At 43.3% G+C, this 18,017-nt stretch overlaps 1 protein-coding gene across 2 annotated transcripts in view; it reads right to left on the bottom strand.

Moving 5' to 3' along the window:
• Positions 1-3,650: 3,650 nt before the first annotated feature.
• Positions 3,651-18,017, bottom strand: part of LOC114256479 (uncharacterized) — a 38,944-nt gene continuing 24,577 nt past the window's right edge. For both annotated transcript variants that reach the window (XR_014348821.1, XM_082902176.1), the window contains exon 4: positions 3,651-4,196. Coding sequence is in view for 1 of the 2 variants with exons in the window: in XM_082902176.1 (XP_082758302.1) it covers positions 3,798-4,196 (399 nt within the window). In the remaining variant the exon portion in view is untranslated. The remainder of the gene's footprint in view (positions 4,197-18,017) is intronic.

Here is an 18,017-nt window from a genome sequence, read left to right as displayed (position 1 = left end):
AGAGGGCAATACGGCGGATAGTCGTCTAATTTACCATCTGCGCAGGTAAACTGTACAAGAGAGGTCATTTGGGAATGCACAAGTTGTGTGTCGAAGAGGATGAGTCAAAGCGCCTGATGGAGGCCATCCACGGGAAAGAGTGCGAAGTGCATATGAACGGAGTAATGTTAGCCTGGAAGATTCTCAGGCAGGGTTACTACTAGTCTACCATGGAGAAGGATTGTATTGGTTTTGTTCGGCAATGCCACAAATGCCAAATTTATGCCAATCACATGAACATCCCACCGTCAAAACTGTACAACATGACTTCGCTATGGCCTTTTTCGGTATAGGGAATTGACGTCATTGGTGTAGTCACACCAAAAGGATCGAATGGGCATGAATACATTATGGTGGCAATTGATTACTTTACAAAGTGGGTGGAAGCTCAGTCCTACGTAGTGTTGAAAGCAGTACATGTGGCTAAGTTCATCCGAAACATCATTTGCCGATATGGAGTCCTAAACGAAATCATTTCAGATAATGGCTTCCATTTCAAGAAAGAAATGATAGACTTGGAGAAATACAATGTGACTTTTCATAAGTCGTCTACATACCGACCGCAAACCAACGGAGTTGTTGAGGCCGCTAACAAGAACATCAAGCATATTTTGTAGAAAATGGTTGAGACCTACGGGGACTGGCCAAACAAATTGCCATTCGCACTCTCGGGCTATAGAACTTCAATCCGGACGTCTATAGGGGCAACTTCTTATTATCTTGTCTATGGGATGAAAGCTGTTTTGCCAATCGAAATAGAAGTCCCGTCATTGCGAGTTATGGCTGAGTGTCAAATAGTAGAGGCGGACTAGCAGCAGAGCAGGTTTGAAGAACTGATGCTGTTTGATGAGAGAAGGCTGAAAGCATTGTATCATGTTTTGGGCTATCAATGCAGAATTGCTAGGGCCTTTAACAAGAAGGTTAAGTCCCGAAATCTCAAAGAGGGGAATTTGGTGCTGAAAGATAACCAAGCTCCCATCCATGACCCTAGGGGCAAGTTTAGACCCAATTGGATTGGTCCTTACATCATCAAAACTATTTGGTCGGGTGGAGCTGTCATTCTCATGGACCTAGATGGCCTAAAATTTTCCCTACCGATCAACATGGACAAGTTGAAGAAATACTATCCCTGAGAGGCTGGCTAGGTCGAAAACCTGGAAGGGCGACCTAGGCAAAAGTTAGAGCATAAAAAAATTAGAAATAAAAAAAAACTGAGCTCGCAAGGTTGAAAACCCTAAAGGGTGGCTTTGGCAAAAGTTAGAACGCAAAATGAGAGAGATAATACTCGAGTGAACCTAAATCGAGCTACGTAAGGCCTGATTTCCATCTTCGGGATACGTAAGCAACTTCATCCTGAAGTTCGGCCGTAAACACCTCCAACTCAATTGTCCTGTCCATGTGATTGATCAGGTCATCTTTGTCTTTTCTACACCTGAGAGTTTGGTTATGATCTTTACCATGAAAGTTGGTTACAGTGCTGAGTAATGTTATTTAGTCAAGGGGCAATATGTGATCTTTGGATTCGAGGTTGTACATCTCAAGGATTGATTCCGTACGTGTCAAGTGGTGATCCTTTTCGAAAATGGTTTTGGAAAGTTTTGATAAATGTTAATTTTGTTCAAATTTTACCTTTTACAACTTAGGCCATTTTTGGAACAAAAGGAAAATTTTCAGTGCTCACAACTTTAATTTCATTGATTTCAATACAAAGTTCTCCAACTCTCTCGATACAAATCAAAGTTGCTTTTATTATATTGAAAAAAATTGAAAAGAAATATTAAAGCAATAAACTAGGGGCATAGACGAGTCAAGTGCTCCTGCGTCCCCTGCTCGTGCTCGTGGAAGCTTCTGATGCCAAAGTGGGCCCGGTTTGTGCCTCATTCTCAAGCTAAGCCAGGCATTTGCCAGAAAGGACATAACTGAAACTAGGGGCAGGGGCTAGAAGTTCTCTTGTCCTCCAAGCAGTGAGTTATCTAGCCAAATGTGAACCTTAGATGGAGAATGAAACCAGATACTCTACCCCCTCCTCTGGGCAAATATGATCGTGCCTAAACTGGCACCTGAACCAAAAAGGAAAGTAGAATACACAGTGAGTTAGGCCGATCAGCTGAATGCCGGACTGCCAAGCTATGCTGTAGCTCATCTCGGTTAGTTTAAACTAGGGGCAACGCCAGGTTATGTCAGCAGCAGACCTGTTGCACATCCACTCGCACCATCACCCTTCATTCAAGAAATCCACTAGTCGGTGGTGGAAGAAATAGCCTCGAGCTGAGTATTCAAGGCAAGAGTCCACAACTTTCAGCTTATTCATAAGCCACTCTTGGAAAGGGATGAAAGAAAAGAGAGGTTAAAGAATAGAGAGATGTATGTTGAGAGAAAAATGAGAAAAGCGCTCTGAGAGAAAAATAGAGCATGAGTGCCGAGAGATGTGAGAAACACATATTAGAAAGGGTGGGAAACATTACCTGAAGAAGTAGTGGACTTCCCGCGAATCTGGTAGTCTCCCGTCGATAGAAGGCGTTTAAGCCCATCAAAGTCTCGGTCAGTGCCAAGCCAATGCAACTCTTGCCTTCTTTCAGGCCTTGCGCTACCTCGATCAAGCGAATGCTAGATCCGCCAAAACTAGGGGCAAAAAGGAAATGAGCTAGCATACATAAGCAGAGGGCATGCTGTCGAAAACCCCGCCAAAGACAATCGTCGCGGTCACCGGCATTGAAAAATCGACGAATCAAACTGGGAATGTCTAGCTTTCCGTTGTGGGCTAGAGATCAAGCCTCGTGCATAGTGAGCCCACACATCCGTCCTAAAGCTTAGGCGTGGTCAAAATGGGGCTAAGGCATGATCTTCTCATCACGCCAAGATTCCGTTAGCGCTTGAAATTCTTCAATTATTGGGCATATTTCTTGTCCCCCGAAGCTAAAGATGTGTGTAATTGGGTTCCAGCATCTAGCCACGACATGAAAGAACTGAAAACAAAGTGGAGTCTGACTTAATGAAAAAAATGCATTTAAGCCGAAACCCCATAAATTCACCTTTTCCAAGCTGTTCAAAGTCGCATTCCAATCCGCGAGGTTTTGGATAAGAAATGGCTCCACTTGTGGCAAAAACAACGGCTAGAATGAGTTCTGGAGAAGAAATGACGAAGTTGAAGCTTTTGTAGAAGATAAGGCAGTAAGTGGAAGCCAGTTGTTAACAATCTAGAGGTTCTGTACATTGGTGGCTGGCAGGCCACTGCTGGTGGCCGGCAGGCCACATTGGTGGCCGACAGTCTTTCTCCTCTAGCCGACAGTCTCCTTTTTGGCCTATTGTCCACCTGTGTGTTGGAAGGTGTGGGTAGCTTGTGTTTTGTCTTTTTTTTGTGTGTTTTGGATGGTCTTTTGTCCTTTTGTTTTAGTCTTTGCTTGTATTTGTATTTGAATTATTGTTATTCTGTGTATTGAGTTGTATTGAGTTGTTTTGTTTATCGAGTTGTATATTGCATTTTGTATTTTGGTTGTTGGTCGATTCATTATCCGATTAAGCATCTTGTTTTAATCAAGCACTCTTGGACATTTCAATTCTCTGTCCATTTCATGCATATATGGTGCTCATGATACAAAAATGACAACACATTTTTTCATAAAAATATGCGTCGATTTTATTCCAATCATGGCTTTTTATAAAAGAAGGGTACAAGTTTTAAAGCAAAATAGAACTTCCTAAAGCTATACATGTGCTAATGTTACTAACAAAAAGAAACTAAGCAAAATACAAATAAATCAGTGCCAGTCTTCGCAGGTACGAGAGGCCCTCTTTGTCCTCTTCTTGGGTGGAGACTCAGAGCTATCCCCATCAGCGCCGTTGTCCGACTCAGATGCCGAGCCAGAACTAGAATCATCGCCGATGTCTGCTCCAGAGCCTGACTCATCATCACCTCCAGATCTCGAGCCACTATCATGCCCACTCTCGGAAGACTCAGGCTGTGGACTCACTGCCTCCTTGGAGCCACTGGTCTCAGCATTGTCGTCACTCAACACTGGCTTCAAGGGGCTCCTCCAACCTCGACTTCGACGCTCCTCACGGTTGCGTGCTGGGGCCCATCTTTCTCTCCTCTTTGCTGCTGGGGGAGGTAGTGATGGTGCAGGCGCAGTCGCTGGTGCTCTCGGTATGGCTGGAACCTGAAAAAATATAGTATTAATATATCAGATATAATGTATAGTTGTAGATGCAGTATGATAAAAGTGGTGGAATGCAATGAGCCAGCTATAGTACAAATATAGTTGTAGCACGACTTTTTCGTGCCCCCTTTCGGAAGTTTGAAAGAAGCCCTACAGTTCGGACTCCTGCAGTTTTGAATCTAGTCTCATAAGTACAACGTGAAATTGATAAACACCAAAGAGTCCAAATTTGGCAAATCTTTTGGAAAATCGATTTTGAATAAAATTGTCAAAAATGGACTGCTTTTCTAGATATAGTGTTGCCACCTAAATATTTTATTTTTGGGGAAATTTAGGAAATCTATGACTCGTGCCAAAGGCCACATATCCGTCATCACCAAAGTTGTCTCGGTTCAGGAACTTAGGCACGAAAGGGGAAGGTTATGAATTGAGCACCTCCGCTCACCCGATCAAAGATCGGCCTCTACTAATCATGATATGATTTTTATGTACATTATATGTTCCTGTTCTGGTTATTAGGCTAGCATTTACTATGTGATGCACGCATACAAGGTATAGACTAGTTTGCTTGAATTTGAACAATTCAATTTCATGTTTGTTTTTCAAAAAGGGTTTGATTTTGCCACTTAACAAAGTGGGTTTAAAGCTTTTGAATTTGCCACTTAACAAAGTGGGCTTAAACGTACATTCATTGAATCGTTCCAATTCAAACAACAAGCCTTCATCCATAGGCACTCAAACAATTAAACCAAGTAAGCACTTAGGCTCATGGTAAGCATGCTAGTCATGGCAGTCACTCACACTCATGAAAGTATGCTAAAGCACTAAAAACTCACCTAGTACTCCAACCTAAGATAAAACAAAAAAAAAGTTAGAAAAATATGCATGATACCTAATTATACAAGATGGCTAATGTAACGCATGCAATAATGCAACTAAAATAGGCTCAGCTACTTAAAATGTTATTTGCAACAATTTCATAGCATGCGTTTAAACACGTATTCAACGAGGTACTGAAACGATAATGCAAGTTTGAATGATGAACCGAGCCTCAGTGCATGTAAGACAAATGAATGGATGAAAACATGCGATATGATAATTGAAATGTGATACCCCTAATCTAACCATCAAAAGCGGATAAATAAAAGGAAGAAAGACGTGAGGTTGGAAGACATACACGTTACTACAACATTCATGCCCTCGCGCAGGAGGGTCCGAATGAATAAACTAGCTAAGCTAAACTACTTAACTAATTATTACAAAACTTAAATAAATAAATTAACTAACTTCTAAGCTAATTAATTAAGAATTTAACTAGGCTAAGCTAATTAAATATTACAACACAAACTAATTTAATTAACCAATCTAAACTAAGTAAATAAGTACAAAACAAACTAATTAGTTACAACTAATAAATTACAACAAATAAATGATTAATTGCTAATTAAACTAATTAACTAGTGCCAAGAAACGAGGGAGGCCCATGCATGCTCGGTTTCCACCCAAAGAACGTCCACTGTTTGCTCCTGAAAGCCTCTGTTGCACAACTCTTACACTGTTTTCCTCTTCCAGATCAACTCTGCTATGCTTCACAAACACATTCCTCAAAATTCATTGGTGGCCGGCAGGCCAGAAGTGGTGGCCGACCGGCCACTGGCAGGGGGTTGCCGTCCAACAATGATGGCCGGCCAGCCACTGATGATGCACCATTTCTTGGTGCAACAGAGAGCAAACAGAGTAAAAAGAGGGTATTCTCACAGGTTGTTTGTACTGTGTATCCCTTCTTATCATCAAAATAAGCTCAAAGAAGTGATATACTTGGTTCAAAGACCATCAATCAAGCAATTTCATTACATGATGGCTAAAAAACCAAGGTGTACAAGTTTAATAAGTGCACAAACAAGACCAAAACCTTTACCCTATCATGCATGATCAAGGGCAATAGAGACCTTAGAAAAATTGGCACATTTCATCACTTTGAGTATAAAATGCCCCAATTCTCCTTGTGTTCAAATTAACATCCGAATTGAACACACCAACCAAAACAATTCTTATCTTGCAAAATTTTAACTTCCAATTTTGTTTACTCATTTTGCCTTACCAACCATTCTTTAACCAATTAATTTCATTGGTGAGTAGTCCTCTAAAGAGAAGGAAGTGTCAAATAAGAGATAGTTTAAGGCAAGAGAGAGGTGTCATGCCATTGATAATGAACCCCTGAAAGAGGATTAAACCATTAAGCATGAACCTCAATCTTAAGCTTAAACAATCACAAGGTCAAAACAACCCTCAAAGCAAACAAAGAGTGAAGAAATGAGGAAGGTTGCAGAGATTATGCTTGCTGAAAATAAGTGAGAAAAGCACTAAAACAATGCAATCAACTCAAACAAGTGGAGTTTAAAGGCCTAAAACACCAAGCTTGTAAGGACACTTACACTACAAGCATGCAATACAAGACTCAAATGACTTAACCAATCCAAAACAGAGTTAAAACAGTCCAAAATAGAGCCTAAAACATGCTGGGATTAAGCTATAAATGGCTAGAAAAATAAGCTAACATACAAAGCTATTTAGGCTAGCAAACAAGGCACAAGGAGGGGAGGCTAATCCCCCCAAATTTGGACTTCAAAACATGATTTTTATCACTGAAAATACCCTGAAATTTAGTGTTTAAAAGTCCAAAAATAGATGGTTTGAAAGTGGGAAACAAAGGTGGAAATGCCTTATAAACAAGGAATAAAGAAGGGTGAGCCACCCCCTAACCTTAAGTGGTTAAATGGCCTAAAATCACTAATTTCAGCCCACAAAAATAGAGTTTTTTTACAGCCCAAAAACAGCCCAAAATCAGTAGGAAAAGATAGAAAAACAAGTATGCAAAGCAAGTTAAAAGAGCAAGTGTTATACCTCTTGAAGAAAAGATCAATTTTAGGCAACAATTCAAGCCAAAACCACCTTCTAGAGTTCCAAGAAGACCTCAAAGAATCTTAGCTCAAAGATGATCAACTTTGGTTAATGAGATGTAGGCAAAAGTGTGGTGTATGTAGACTAATGTGCACAAATTTGCAAGAGAGAGAGAGAGAGATATTTTTGCTCCAAAAATTTCAACCCTCAAAAATGGAGGAGGAGACCCCCTATATATAGAAAAACATGCATTTGGCTGAGATATATCCCTCCATACATGTGTAGGGAGATGAAGCCAATTGTGCCAACAGCTGGAACAGCTGTCAACAAAATATCTGAAAAAAGACACTGATGGCCGGCAGGCCACACCATTAGCCGGAAAGGCACAAGGGTGGCCGGCAGCCCACCAGAGGATGCTTGCAGGTCCTAGGGTCTTGAGGTTTGAAGCACTAAGGTTTTGGTCCAAAACAGGGCACAAAATGGACAGGGTTTAAAGGCTCAAAGGTAGGGCATTCCGCCGAGGTCTTTGGGCACTAAAATGAGCACATGCAATCATAATCATCGAGTGCACAAGCGATGACGTCCAAGTCTTGAGGACGGTAAAAAATGGGGTGTCGACAATTGCCCCTCTTTGACAGAACTCGGAAGTCATGAAATGACGTGAGTGAATATCAAAGCCCGAAGACGACCCATTTTGACAAGGTCGAAAGACTTGGACAAACAAACAAAAAATGGTTGCGCCCGTAGGCTACCTACATATCCCTTTGCAAGGAATCAAACCAACATAGTTCTGGGGCAAGATGCAAAATGATATGCATGCAAAGCAGTTTGAAGGTTGGAATTATACGCTTCGCGAAGCCGACCGTGTTGAAGACTCATGATCATGTGAGATGATGCATTTAGCAATAACAAATGTGATAATCAAGAATGAATACAAAAAGCAAGATAACAACGTATGAATGAGTAGTTTCAAGCTTAAAACCACCACAAGTTTTGATACAAGAGATAAAACACACTCTAACCTTACCAAAACAAGAGACGAGGAAAGACAACACCACTTATGGTTATGTTTCACACATCTTGAGAAACTGAGAACAAAACCGCTCGAGGTTGTGTTTCACACGTCCCGAGAAACTGAAAATCGCCCAAGACCACGTTTCACGCGTCCTGAGAAACAAAGAAGACCATTTGGGTTCGCATTTCACGCGTCTTGAGAGACAACACAAAAACTGCTCGGGCTCGTGCTTCGCACGTCCCGAGATGAAACTCGCCCAGGGTCGCGTTTCACTCGTCCTGAGAAAAACAACCGCTCGGGGCCATGTTTCACACGTCCCGAGATGAAACGCGCCCAGGGTCGTGTTTCATGTGTCCTGAGAAACAACCACTCAGGCGCACACTTCGTATGTCCCGATGTAAAACCTACCCAGGGCCGTGTTTCACACGTCCTGAGAAATAACCACTCGGGCGCGTACTTTGTACGTCCTAAGGTAAAGCCCATCTAAGGCCGCTTTTCACGCGTCTTGAGAAACAACCATTCGGGCGTGTACTTCGTACGTCCCGAGGTAAAACCTACCCAGGGCTGCATTTCACGCGTCCTGAGAAACAATCACTCGGGCGCGTACTTCATACTTCCCGAGGTAAAACCCGCCCAGGGCCACATTTCACGCGTACTGAGAAACAACCACTCCGGCGCATACTTCGTACGTCCCGAGGTAAAACCCGCCTAGGGCCGCGTTTCACACGTCCTAAGAAACAACCACTCAAGCGCGTACTTCATACGTCCCCGAGTAAAACAACAGAGAGGTGTGCGATAGATGCACCAAAGTGAACAAGTGCGATAGATGCACAAAATGAAGGAGTGCGATAGGTGTGCAATAGATGCACGAAGTGAACAAGTGCAATAGATGCACAAGGTGAACAAGCGAATGTGTGCGATAGATGCACTAAGCAAGTGAATATGTGCGATAGATGCACTCATGATGCTAGCTATTAAGCTATACAAGTTCTCCTACCGAGACACGAATGACTTATCCGAAACTCCTTTGAATGAACCGTACGTACAATACCTTACATTTCTTCGAATGAACCGTACATACAATATCGTTTGTCTGTGTAAGAAAGAAACTTAACAAGTGCGATACAGTAATAATGCACGTTCTATGTAAGACAAACAACCGAGATACAATGTTAATTGAAAGCATGTTCTGCGTGCAACAAGAATGGAAGCATGTTCTATGCGTGATTCATAACGGATGGCAAACGCGCATGCAATATTCGTGAAATGCATATCTTATACAATGACGTATGTGAAATGCATATTCTATGTAGCAAAATGAAATGCATATTCTATGCAAGGAGCAGAGGCATAATTTGACAAAAACAAATTCAGTAGCACCTTCCGATTTACCTCTCAATATGTTTAAAGGATACACCCCGTTCATGTTGACAAGTGACGAACATCGCGTATCAAAAACACAGTTTTGAGCTTCTGTAGAGACAATCTGAACTCAGCAGTGAATCTCCCTTGCACTTCTTGGGAATCAAGGACACAAAACAACATTACGACTCAGAGGGAGGCCGTAGACCACCTGCCGGCCTTCAAATACTGTTGCTAGCCACAAAAGTGGCCTGCCAGCCACTCGTGGCAGATTCGAGCATTTTGGTCTTTTCACCCATGGGTCTTTAAGTATAAGACTCAGGGTCTTATTTTCTCATCCCCCACATCCGAAATTCTTCCTTCTCACCCTCTAGGTGCTCCTTCTCTCTAGGTCCGCGCTTTCTACGTTTTTTCCAACGCCCCACGTGAAGTTTATTCGCTAAACCCTCTTTGTTTCCTCCGTTTTGAACCGATTGAAATTTGATTTCGGTGCTTTTTCTTGGAGTTTCACCACTTGAGGCTTGTTCCTCTAGAGTTTCTCTCGGGTGCTGTGCCTTTTCCTGGGCTTTGACTTTTTCTTCAATTTTCTCTCTCCTAGGGTTGACTTTTTCCAAGTTTACCCTATTTCCTTCATTTTTCTTCATTTTTTGACCACTTTCTTATCTTCTTTCCAGATGGCGGGCGACATTCCACATGACGGAGCTCCCTTCGAGATTCCACCCCAGTTATCACCTCCGACAGAGATGGAGGCTGAGCCTGAGCCTGAGCCCGAGATATTATCGCTGGGAGTACGCCCCTTCGATCCCATGACATACCATCCTCGGACACACGTATTGCCACCTGAGGGTATTAGGCATTTTAGAGAGTTCGCGCGCCGGAGGACCTCTTACTGTAGAAGCCGGACTCCCATTTATCCCATGGCGCCATCGAAGTATACACTGTATTCTAATGCTTTCTTCACTTTACATTGTATTTCTTGCTTTAACTGTATTCCTTGCTTCAACTATATGCTTACACTGCATTCCTTGCCTCTTGCTGCATTTCTTGCCTTAATCACACTCTTGCACTATATTTCTTACACTGCCTTTCATCTGTTTGTTCTCATATCACTGTATATCACTGTTCTGATCATAGGACTCTCGCTCCATCAGGGGCTGCGGAGCCACGTCAACGAGGGACTGGTATCTGGAGCTCCCCGCCGGTGTACGCTACATTATCGATGAGGCCGGCTTTGGCCTGTTCTGCATTGGGCTATCGCGCCATATCCCGAGTCGACCACTTCTTGGCGCATTCGTGGAGCGGTGGTGGGATACCACCAACTCCTTCCACTTCTCCACTGCCGGGGAGATAACGATGACTCCCTATGACTTCTCCATGCTCACAGGAGTAAGAGTAGGGGGTGATCCGATCCCTTACGACATGGACATGGACGAGTGGGAGGCCACATGGATACTTTTGCTGGGAGCACGCCCACCTTTCTTCTGACCGGCCATGGTCTGATACAGCTGGTTCATCGAGCACTTCTGCGGGAGAGAGCCAAAGACCCCAGAAGAGACTGAGCATTACGTCCGGGGCTTTTTGATGTTCCTTTTCGGTACCACCTTGTTTGCGAACAGGTGGAACATCGTAGGGCTGTATCTACTGAGCGCTCTGGTGACCCTACCTCAGGTCCGGCTCTATGACTAGGAAGGAGCTAGCCTTGCCACACTATATGGCTATATGAGCTCGACTTCCCACAAGAGGGGAGACAGGGTTGGAGGCTATTAGAGAGCCTAGGAGGTATGCTTTACATTACTGCTTTACATTTTCTATCTTTTATTTTTATACTTTCTGCTTTGCACTTTTTGTACACTGTATACTACATTCTTTACATCTATACACTGCGCATATCCTGCATCATCTGCATCTATACACTGTATGCTCACTGTTGCCTTCTACTTTCTATATTATGCATTCTACATTCTGTATTCTCGGTATCTGTACTTTGTATACTCACGGTTTCCTTTTGCTTTGAGCTTTGGGTATATGCATATTTCCCGACCCTTGCTTTGGAGCTAGAGGTAGAGATGCCCCCCGTTGTACCGTAGTCTCATCGGTATGATGACAGATGCCTGCGGAGGACCCGAGAGACCTTCTCATTCTTCCACCGGTACTTCGACACAGTGACTGCGAAGGAGGTAACCCAAACTCACAGTTATTTTTGTTTTATCAACAACTGATAATGACTAACAATCTGTATATTCCCTATTTGCAGATCGCTTGGCAGCCTTGGGCGACGATGCCGGCTGGAGTTAGAGACTAATACGCCGAAGCTTGGGGGGCCTCCCATTTTTGGCTTCTACTGGAGGACCCAGTTTACCGAGCCTGGCTTCTAGGCGAACAGTTCGTGCGCCAGACTATTGGTTTGTCTAAGCCAGTAGTTCTTATGACGCCTCCAGCATCTATGAGGACTAAAAAGAGCCTCTCATTCCAGGAGATAATTCAATTCACCGGGGCTTGGATGCTGAATACTTCCTCGAGGAGGGAGATTATCCGACATTCATCTAGACACACCTCATGCCTCCATTGACGGGTTCTCGTGCAGACAGAGCAGCGGGTGCCCCCATGGCAAGTAAGACTCAGGCGACAAGGGCCAGAACTGGAGGGGTTCCTTCTGTTGGACAGGCTACCGATTGGCCAAAGATCCCAACCATGCTAACATGTTGGAGGTCAGCCGGGACGTCCTACCAGATTCTGATCAAGCCGGCAGAGGCTGAGCATAGATACATCCGAGCTCGCGATGCACCTCAGTATGTACCATATTTTCTTCAGCTTTTCGTTTTCTTTCTGATATTTGTTCCTTCCGGATACTGATCATTCCCAATACATCTACAGGCACCCCCAGAGTATACTGAGGGACTGCTCGAGCTAGTAGTTTCGTTCGAGAGCATGATACTAAGGAGGGAGGCACTACTTAGTCTCCACGGCATCCAGGTATTCTCCTCTATTTTCTATCCGCATTTCAGCATTTTCCACACTGTTGTGCACATCATTCTCACTGAAGCATTGATACTCATATCACAGCATGCATTTTGCCCCTTGTCCCATCACACGGATATGCTGCACTGACACACTGCAATGCATTTGCACTGTATCTGGCTCATTGCATTCCACCACTTTCATCATACTGTATTTGCAACTATACATTACATCTGATATGTTGGTACTGTATCTTTTCAGGTTTTGGCAATCCTAAGAGCACCAGTGGCGGCGACTGCACCTGTACCAGCACCACCTTCTCCAATAGTAGATGGGAGAGAGAGACAGGCCCCAGCACGCAGCCGAGAAGAGCGTCATGGTCGAGGTTGGATGAGCCCCTCGAAGCCAGTGTTGAGTGACGATGATGCTGAGACCAGTGGATCTGGGGAGGCTGTGAGTCCACAGTCTAAGTCCTTCAATAGTGGAGATGATGGTGGCTTGAGATCTGGAGGTGATGCTGAGTTAGGCTTTGGAGCAGAGAGCGGCAACGATTTCAGTTCCGGACCGGCATCTGAGCCAAACAACCGCGCTGATGGTGACAGCTCTGAGTCTCCACCGAGGAAGAGGACAAAGAGGTCCTCTCGAGCCTAAGATGACTAGCGCTGGTTTATTTGTACTTTTGCTTAGTTTCTTTTTGTTAGTAACATTAGCAGATGTATAGCTTTAGACAAGTTTCATTTTTTTGTTAAAATTTGTACTCCTCTTTTGTAAAAAAAACCATGATCGGAATAAAAACCTTGCAGTTTTTATGAAAAAGAGTGTTGTTATTTTTGCATCATGAGCACCATATATGCATGAAATGGACAGGGAATTTGAAACCAAGAATGCTTGATTAAAATAAGATGCTTAATCGGGTAATGAATCGACCAATAACCAAAACATGAAATGCAACATACAACTCGATAATCAACACAACAACAACTCGATAAGCAAAACAACTCAACAAACTCACTAAAACCAAAAGGACTCAAAACTAGACCTTAAAACACACAAAGAGCAGAATAAAACACATGCTTCCAGCACTGTTCAGCACAAGGATGGATAGCAGATTTGAGAGGAAGGGTTCCAGCACTGTTCAGCACAAGAAATGGCCTGCCGGCCATCAGCAGTGGTCTGCCGGCCACTAATGTGCAAAACCTCCAGATTTTTGACAGCTGGCTTCCACTTATTGCCTTATCTTCTACAAAAGGTTCACCTTCGTCATTTCTTCTCTAGAACTCATTCTAACTGCTGTTTTTGCCATAAATGGAACCATTTCTTGCCCAAAACCTCACAGATTGGATTGCGACTTTGGACGGCTCAAAAAAGGTGAATTTTTAGGGTTTCAACGTAAATGTACTTTTTTCATTAAGTCGAACTCCACTTTGTTTTCCGTTCCTTCACGCCGCAGCTAGATGCTGGAACCCGATTACACATGTCTTTAGCATCGGGGGACAAGAAATATACTCAACAATCGAAGAATTTTAGCCATTAATGGAATCTCGGCGCGATGAGGAAATTATGCCTCAGCCCTGTTTTGGCCACGCCCAAGCTTCGAAACGGATGTGCAAACTCACTATGCACGAGGCTCGATCTCTAATCCACAATGGAGAACTGGATATTCCCAGTCTGATTCATCGATTTTCTAACATCGGTGACCGAGGCGACCTTCTTTGGCGGGGTTTTAGGCAACATACCTTCTGCTTATGTATGCTGGCACATTTCCTTCTTGCCCCTAGTTTCGGCGGGTCTAGCATTTGACTAGTCGAAGTGCCCCAAGGTTTGAAAGAAGGTAAGAGTTGCATTAGCTTGACATTAGTCGGGACTTTGATGGGCTTAGACGCCTTCCATCGGCGAGAGACTACCAAATTCGCAGGAAGTCCACTACTTCTGCAGGTATTGTTTCTCGCCTTTCTCATATGTATTTCTTATATCTCTCGACACTCATGCCCTGTTTTTCTCTCAAAGCCCTTTTTCTCACTTTTCTCTCAACATACATCTCTCTATTCTTTAATCTCTCTTTTTTTTCATCCCTTCCTAGGTATGGCTAATGAACAAACTGAAGGTAGTGGACCCTTGCCCTGCATACTCATCTCGAGCGTACTTCTTTCGCCACTGACTAGTGGATTTCCTAAATAAGGGATGGTGGTGCCATTGGATGTGCAACATGTTTGCTGTTGACATTGCTTGGCGTTGCCCTTGGCTTAATCTGACCGAAATGAGTTACAACATGACTCGGCAACCTGGCATTCAGCTGATCGGCCTTACACACTGTGTATTCTACTTTCCGTTCAGATTCAGATGTCAGTTTGGACATGATCAGGTTCACCCAGAGAAAGGGGTAGAGTACCCGGTTTCATTCCCCATTCGAGGTTCACATTTGGCTAGGTATCTCACTGCTTGGAGGACAAGAGAGCTTCTGGCCCCTGCCTATAGTTTCAATTGCGTCCTTTCTGGTGAATGTCTGGCTTGGCTCGAGGATAAGGCACAAACCGGGCCCACTTTGGCTTCAGAAGCTTCCACGAGCACGAGTAGGGGACGCAAGAGCACCTGACTCATCTATGGCCCTAGTTTATTGCTTTGACTTTCTTTTCAAGTTTTTTTTTTTGATGTAATAAAAGCAACTTTGATTTGTATTGAGAGTTGGAGAACTTTGTATTGAAATCAATGAAATTAAAGTTGTGAGCACTGAAAATTTTCCTTTTAATCCTAAAATGGTCTAAGTTGTAAAAGGTAAAATTTGAACAAAATCAACTTTTATCAAAACTTTTTAAAACCATTTTCGAAAAGGATCACCACTTGACAGACACAAAATCAATCCTCGAGATATACAATCCCGAATCCAAAGATCACAAAATGCCTCTTGACTGAATAACACTGCTCAGCACTATAACCAGTTCTCAGAATAAAGATCACAATCAAACTCACAAATAAAGAATCGACAAAGATGACCTAATCAAACACATGGACAAGACAGTTAAGTTGGAGGTGTTTACAGCCGGACTTCAGGATGAAGTTGCCTACGTATCTTGAAGATGGGAATCAGGCCTTACGTAGTTTGGTTCGGGTTCACTCAAGTATTAACTCTCTCATTTTGCACTCTAACTTTTACCAAGGCCACCCTTTAGGGTTTTTAAACTTGCAAGCTCAATTTTTCTTTATTTCTAATTTTTGTGCTCTAACTTTTGCCTAGGTTGTCCTTCCGGGTGTTCGACCTAGTGAGCCTCTCAGGGATAGTATTTATTCAACTTGTCTATGTTGATTGGTTGAGAAAATTCTAGGCCATCCAGTTCCATCAGAATAACGGCTCCACCCGACCAGATAGTTTTGATGATGTAAAGACCAGTCCAATTGGGTCTGAACTTGCCCCTAGGGTCATGGATGGGAGCTCGGTTGTCTTTCAGCACCAAATCCCCCTCTTTGAGATTCCGCGACTTAACTTTCTTGTTAAAAGCCCTAGCAATCCTATATTGATAACCTTGAACATGATACAATGCTTTCAACCTTCTCTCATCAAACAATATTAGTTCTTCAAACCTGCTTTGCTGCCAGTCCGCCTTTGCTAATTGACACTCAGCCATAACTCGCAGCGATGGGACTTCTATTTCGATTGGCAAAATAACTTTCATCCCATAGACAAGAGAATAAGGAGTTGCCCCTGTAGACGTCCGGATTGAAGTTCTGTAGCCCCAGAGTACAACTGGAAATTTGTCTAGCCAGTCCCTGTAGGTCTCAACCATCTTCTGCAGAATATGCTTGATGTTCTTGTTGGAGGCCTCAATAGCTTCATTGGTTTGCGGCCGGTATGTAGATGACTTATGGAAAGCCATATTGTATTTCTCCAACAAGTTTATGACTTCTTTCTTGAAATGTGAGCCATTATCTAAAATGATCTCGTTCGGGACTCCATAACGGCAAATGATGTTGTTTCGGATGAACTTAGCCACATGAGCTGCTTTCAACACTGCGTAGCACTGGGTTTCCACCCACTTTGTGAAGTAATCAATTACCACTAGAATGTACTCATGCCCATTCGACCCTTTTGGTGTGACTGCGCCAATGACGTCAATTCTCCAAACTGAGAAAGGCCATGGTGAAGTCATGTTGTACAGCTTCGACGGCAGGATATTCATATGGTTGGCATGAATTTGGCATTTGTGGCATCGCCAAACAAAACTAATACAATCCTCCACCATAGTAGATCAGTAGTAACCTTATCTGAGAATCTTCCGGGCTAACATTACTCCATTCATGTGCGCTCCGCTCTTTCCTCCATGGATAGCCTCCGTCAGATGCTTTGACTTCTCTGCTTCGACCCACAACTTGTGCATTCCCAAATGACCTCTCTTGTACAGTTTACCCCCGCAAATGATAAATTGAATGGCCATCCGCCGTATTGCCCTCTCATCTTTGGCATTTGCCCCTGATGGATAAACATTTTTTCCAAGAAGTTCCAGATATCATAGTACCAAGGGTTTTGATCTTGCACTTCATTTATTGCAGCAATAGTTTCATAGGCCGGCGTGTATCTCTGCTCAATGATGATCGGACGCATCTGGACTCCAAGCGGAATGTCTATCATAGAAGATGGAGTTGATAAGGCATCAACGAACCTGTTGTTCTCTTTCAGTGGACACATGAAAGTCATCTTTTCAAACCTAGGAATCAAAACGTCTAGGGTCTGATGATAGATCTTCATCTTTTCTTCTCTGACTAAGTCTTCATTTGCTTGAGAAACAACTAGGTTCGAGTCCCCGATAACATCTAACCTTTTTTCCCCTAGTTCCAAGACAGCTTCCAAACCAGCAACACATGCCTTGTATTCTACTTCGTTATTGGATACCTTGAACCGAAGTTTGAAGGCTGAAGGTATATGGGAATTGTCGGCTGCTATCAACAACACACATATCCCATAACCTTACTGATTAGACGCTCCGTCAAAGTACATTGTCCAAATCTCTTCCTCAACTTGCAGAATGGCTTCATCTAGGAATAGGTATTCTACTGCTTCATCCCCTTTCACTGGATGATCTGCCAAGAACTCCGCTACTGCTCTCCCCTTGACCGACTTGCGAGTGACATACTTCAGATCGAATTCGGAGAGAAGAAGTAACCAACGAGCTAACCTACCTATAAGCGCTGGTTTCTCAAAGAGATATTTGATGGGATCTAATCTCAAAACCAGAATTACAGAGTGGGCTAACAAGTAGTACCTCAACTTTCTGGTAGCCTATACCAAGGCTAAGCAACCGTTCTCCAACGGGGTGTAACGGGTCTCGTATTCCAACATTTTCTTGCTCAAATAATAGATGGCTTTCTCCATCCTATCCTCGGATTCCTAAGCAAGCATGCATCCCATCGTTGTGTCCGTTACTAACAGAAACAAAATCAAAGGCTACTCCAACTCTGGCGGTGACAACACAAGTAGATTCTAAAAGTACTGCTTGATCTGCTCAAAAGAGAATTGACATCGATCATCTTATCGGAATTTCTTTCCTTTCTTCAGGAGACCAAATAGTGGTTCACAAGTCAAGGTTAATTTAAAA

The sequence above is a fragment of the Camellia sinensis genome, chromosome 13 (assembly GCF_055761805.1).
Source record: "Camellia sinensis isolate YWXY chromosome 13, ASM5576180v1, whole genome shotgun sequence".
In the NCBI taxonomy this organism is placed as follows: Eukaryota; Viridiplantae; Streptophyta; class Magnoliopsida; order Ericales; family Theaceae; genus Camellia; species Camellia sinensis.
Note: the sequence above shows the minus strand (reverse complement) of the source record. Positions and strands in the feature narration are given on the sequence as shown.